The sequence below is a fragment of the Neophocaena asiaeorientalis genome, unplaced genomic scaffold, assembly GCF_003031525.2.
Source record: "Neophocaena asiaeorientalis asiaeorientalis breed wild unplaced genomic scaffold, Neophocaena_asiaeorientalis_V1.1 scaffold501, whole genome shotgun sequence".
In the NCBI taxonomy this organism is placed as follows: domain Eukaryota; kingdom Metazoa; phylum Chordata; class Mammalia; order Artiodactyla; family Phocoenidae; genus Neophocaena; species Neophocaena asiaeorientalis.
The window spans coordinates 1,219,849-1,225,031 of NW_020172678.1; the positions used below are offsets into that span (position 1 = coordinate 1,219,849).

General features: G+C 57.0%; 1 protein-coding gene across 1 annotated transcript; it reads left to right on the forward strand.

Annotated features, from left to right (window-relative positions):
- Positions 1-1,523: 1,523 nt before the first annotated feature.
- Positions 1,524-3,201, forward strand: DDIT4 (DNA damage inducible transcript 4). Its single transcript, XM_024739740.1, has 3 exons — positions 1,524-1,655; positions 1,780-2,035; positions 2,308-3,201. Exons 2-3 carry the CDS (start codon positions 1,840-1,842, stop codon positions 2,799-2,801), a joined length of 690 nt encoding a protein of 229 aa, XP_024595508.1. The 5' UTR covers positions 1,524-1,655; positions 1,780-1,839; the 3' UTR covers positions 2,802-3,201.
- The last annotated feature ends 1,982 nt before the right edge of the window (positions 3,202-5,183 follow it).

Here is a 5,183-nt window from a genome sequence, read left to right on the forward strand (position 1 = left end):
AGTGTTCAGGCCTTGAAAGCCCCAGCAGCTAACAGACGATTCTATTCTGCAGCAGTCTTTACGATATCTCCTAATCTGAGTCGTCAAATTTATTTTTTATCCATAAATTTGTCTCCAGAGATGGTTCACCCATCTGGAAAAAGGGGATGGGGTGCAGGGCTTGATTCTGGTCGTTCACAGTTCTAAGTCTTGGTTTGCCCAGAAGGCCCACGGGCCAGCCTCTTTCTTTTTTTTAATGGGAGGGGGTGTGGATGGCAGCGGCCGGACTCTTCCGGCGGCAAGTGTCTTCTGTCACGCGCAAATCTACCCCGAGGAGACGCCCGCCAGTCTGATCTGGTTAGGCTCTGGCCCTCCCAGGGACGGGAGCGTCTGATGTAAGTTTGGTTCTCTCTTCCATCAGGATCCTGTGACCCAGATTGATATATCTTTAAATAAATAAAGGTCGAATCCGTCCGATCCCCTTCCCACCTTCAGCAATCTCTGTCAGTCTTCGAGCACCGCCGTCGGGTCACATTTTCTGTGGCCCCTCCTGAATGACGAAACAGGGGATAGCGATTTCACTCCGGGGCTTTTCCGGAGATCTAGGTCTTCGGTCCTGATGCAACTCTCCGGCTCTTTTACACAAAGCGTTTTGGCGAAGAGGGGCGCTAGGACCCGGCGGACGCCCGGGGCCTCTCGGCCGCAGCGGGCCGGGGAGGCACAGCCGCACCTCTGTCTGTCCTTAGGGTCGGCGGGTGGGTCAGTGTGTCCCTCTGATATGGCTCCCAGCTCCAGAACCAAGCGCTAGGAACCGGGGCCCATCAATAGTCTTTTAACCACGTTTCCCAAACCCCCTCCTTGGAGGCAGCTGGAGGCTGGGAGCGGACCCCACCCCCCCAATTAATCCATCCCCTGGGGCTGTAGAGTAACAAGCGGGCGGGCAGGTGGGGCCGCCGGGAAGAGGGAGCACGGTGCCCGGAGCTGCCCAGTCTTTGGACCCATAACCCGACCCTTCGTAAAGAAGGGTTAGCGTGGGGTACGTGCGCAAGGGCCGGTGGATTAACGTCTGCTCCCCGCGCCGCCGTCCCACTGGCATCCACTTGTGCGCCCAGTTGTGCCCAGAGCTCGCAGGCTCTCAGACGCTGGGGGCAACCGTCTTCCCTGCTTGTTGCCCCCCTCAAGTTCCCCCTGCCTCTTACCCCTTGCGGCCGCGGCCTACCCCCTCCCCCAGCAATACGACCCTATAATAAACAAGTCTTTCCTAGATCCTCCCCTGCCGCGACCGCCCTCGGGGACCTTGGCAGCTGCAGCCGCCGCGGATCCCTTTCCAGAAAGGGGGCGTGGCCGAGGCTCGCGGGTTTGGCCGGGTGCTTTCTGGGGCCCAAGGGGGGCGGGGCCAGGCGGCTGTCACCGGGCAGGAGAGAACGTTGCGAACGTGCGCCCAGAGCCCATTGGTCGAGGTGGGCCACACTCCCGGGTCTGGATTGGGCTGCAGCGCGGAAGGGGTGTGGCCTCTCCCCGCTAGTCCTTATAGGTCTCTCTGCGCTGGTACTAGGGACCGCGGCAGGCCGAGGGGGAGCTGCGGGTGGGGAGAAGGGACAGGTCCGGGCAGAGCTCGGGGGTTGGCACCAGTTCGCGCACGCACTTGTCCCAGTTCTAGCTGACCGCAGTAGCTGGTGAGTGTCCCTTCTCTGTGTGCTGGTCGCTGCGCGGAGAGGCCTCAGCCGTGGGGATCCTAGCGCTCTCAGTCTGGAGCAGCCCCCAGACTGACGCCGGGCCCGCGCCGCTCTTGTCTTACAGCGTCTTCTGCGCTCCAGTACCCTGAGCTCATCTGCAAACGTCCTGGCGTCCGTCCTCACCATGCCTAGCCTTTGGGATCGCTTCTCGTCGTCCTCTTCGTCCTCGTCCTTGTCCCGAACTCCCACCCCAGATCAGCCGCCACGCTCAGCCTGGGGGTCGGCGGCCCGAGAAGAGGCGCTCGGCCGCTGCGCGAGCCTGGAGAGCTCGGACTGCGAGTCCCTGGACAGCAGCAACAGTGGCTTTGGGCCGGAGGAAGGTAAGCCGTGGGCGGGAGCCGGACGCGAATAGAGGGGCCGGGGAGGTGGGAAGGCACCGCGCTGGAAGGAGTCAAAGCCACTTTGGCTTCCTATCCCATCAGAATCCGGATTGTGGAAGGAGGCGGGCAGAGGAGGGGCATTGAAGTATAGGGTACGAGAGTGGGGCGGAAACTGAGGCACAGAGTGGAAAGGAGTGCTGCTTTCTTAGCGAAACAGCATCTCCCCGTTCAGAGCTGCTCTAACTCCCTCCCCTACGTGCTTTCCCTTGCAGACTCTTCTTACCTGGATGGGGTGTCCCTGCCCGACTTCGAGCTGCTCAGCGATCCCGAGGATGAGCACCTGTGTGCCAACCTGATGCAGCTGCTGCAGGAGAGCCTGGCCCAGGCACGGCTGGGCTCGCGGCGCCCTGCACGCCTGCTGATGCCCAGCCAGCTGGTGAGCCAGGTGGGCAAAGAACTACTGCGCCTGGCCTACAGCGAGCCGTGCGGCCTGCGGGGGGCGCTGCTAGACGTCTGCGTAGAGCAGGGCAAGAGCTGCCACAGCGTGGGTCAACTGGCTCTCGACCCCAGCCTTGTGCCCACCTTCCAGCTGACCCTCGTGCTGCGCCTGGACTCACGCCTCTGGCCCAAGATCCAGGGGTTGTTTAGCTCCGCCAACTCTCCCTTCGTCCCTGGCTTCAGCCAGTCCCTGACGCTGAGCACAGGCTTCCGAGTAATCAAAAAGAAGCTGTACAGCTCAGAGCAGCTGCTCATTGAGGAGTGTTGAACTTGGGTCTGGGGGGCCGATACTGACCCCATGACAGAGACAGTTGAACTTTTGGGGTGGACATTGGCAGGCAGAAGCTGAGGGACTGCTGCCTGTCGTTAGAAAACTGACAACAGCCACCTGCGGGGAGGAAGGTCAAGGTGAGGGGAACACGGTGTTTCCCTAGGAAGCTCACTGAGGTGTGGACAGGTGGCTCCCACTTGGGCTCACACGCTGCCCCTCAGTACTGTAGCATGAAACAAAGGCTTAGGGGCCAACCAGGCTTCTGGCTGGATGTGTATGTAGCATGTACCTTATTATTTTTATTGTTACTGACAGTTAAGACAACAGTGGTGTGACAGAGCCACGAGAGCAGCTGGGCTGCCCTGGCATCCGCAAGGGATGTGTGCTCACGGTAGCCAACCTGTTCTAGGCAGCTATCTTACAGACGCATGAATGTAAGAGGAGGAAGGGGTGGGTGTTGGGATCACTTGGGGATCTTTGACACTTGAAGAAAAAATACACCTGGGAGCTGCGTGTGGCCCATCCCCGGATGTGTAGTGAAGGGTTGAACTGTGAGGGGATGGGGCTGATTGGGGTGGGGGCTGGAACCCCTCCCCCAGAGGAGTACCATCTGGGTCTTCCATCTAGAACTGTTTACATGAAGATACTCGCTGTTCATGAATACACTTGATGTTCAAGTATTAAGACCTATGCAATATTTTTTACTTTTCTAATAAAAAAAATCATGTTTGTTAAAACGGTTGCCTCTCATCAGTGCCATGAAATAAAAGGGAGGGGGATGGGTGCTGGAAAAGGTGGGTTTCATCACGCCCTGGTGCAGCTGTGTGTTTCTCTGTCCCTTTCTGGGGCTGCCTGCCAGCTTGGTCATGGACGTATGTAGACTGAGTGCCATCTGTGTCAAGAACGCAGGCTCCCTTGGCTCTGCTGGCTGAGGCTACCAAGGGAAAGCACTGGAAAGCCCTGGAAGATAGGGAGTGAGTCAGACCTCTCAGAGCCACAGTCTCAGTAGAAAGAGCTCACCTGGCTGCCCTGGGTTAGAAGGGCCTGGTACAAAGGACTCCTGAGCCCAAGGTCCTTCCAGGCACTTAAAGGACGGCAAGAGGCTTTTTTCCTTGTGAAAAAAGGCACAGTTCTATTTGTTCTGCAGTGAAAATTACACATTTTATCTCTGGATATGAAAAGGCTAGGGAGCAGGAGCATTAAGAAAGGGAGTTTGAAAAAGACTTAACTTGGTTCAAGCCTCTGACTAGACACAGAACCTAGGGCTCGGAGAGGGGCATGACCTCCAGGCAGGAGCAAAACACACAACATATGTAGGAGGTGTGGTGAGGGCTTCAAGAGCCCGGAGACTACAGGCCTATCTTCATGAATGTTCTTGGTGACCTGAACTCATCGCACTCTCTGGGCCCCAATTTCATTATCGGTGAAATTGGGATTGGGCCAGATGAAGGCCAAGGCTCTTCCCACTCCTCCCTCCCAGTGACTCGGCCAGTCCTCCCACACCAGCCTCTGGAGAGTTGTTATCTCCCTTGTTTCTCTTCCTGGTCTCAGACAGGCCTTGTTTGCCCAACTGTAAAACAGTAGTTCTTCCACTTGATTGTATACTCAAATCTCTTGGGGCCTGAATTAAACACATATCTCCCTGCCTTGGAGGAGATTCTGACCACATGTGTCCGGGGCAGGGCCCCAGGAATCTGCATTTTCATCCAGGATCCTGACACAGGGTCTTGAACTTTGGGATGGTTTAGAAGACTCGCATCTCTTTGGTAGAGATGACTTGTTCCCCAAAATGAATGAACTGTTTAGAACTAGATTTGAAAATGGTGGTAACAAGGAAGAGGGTGCCCAGAGTAGTTTTAAGAGCCCTTACTTCGGGCTTCCCTGGTGGCGCAGTGGTTGAGAGTCTGCCTACCAATGCAGGGGACACGGGTACAAGCCCTGGTCTGGGAAGATCCCACGTGCCACGGAGCAGCTGGGCCCGTGAGCTACAAATAAGCACATCCTCCTAATAGCTACCCTGGGAGGGGTGGGTAGGGCGGGGGTTAGTGAAGTTTTACAGATTAGTAAACAGAGGCCCAAGCCCTTGAATGATGGTCTTCTTCTGACCATGGCTGACCTTGCCCACTCTCAGCCCCTCACGGTGGAGGTGAGGATGAAGCAGGCTCCACACTTGGGTGGTATCTGGGGGCACTTTCCCAGGAATTGAGATCAGGGCCAATGCTCATGGCTGTGCTTCCCTGACCCCCAAAGAGGAAAACAAAAAGCCGTGTCTGGCTCCAGAACAGAGAGTCTCATTGGTGTTTGGAGGCAAGAGCTAGATGGGGAGGTAAGCATTAACCCTCTCCTAGACCGGGAAGCAGCAAGCACCCTCAGCTCCTT

What these genes read in the sequence shown, in the direction of transcription:
- DDIT4 (XM_024739740.1), top strand. Translation starts at nt 1,840, where the DNA reads ATGCCTAGCCTTTGGGATCGCTTCTCGTCGTCCTCTTCGTCCTCGTCC. An exon ending in TGGCTTTGGGCCGGAGGAAG is followed by an intron (nt 2,036 to 2,307) that starts GTAAGCCGTGGG and finishes TTTCCCTTGCAG; the next exon opens with ACTCTTCTTACCTGGATGGG.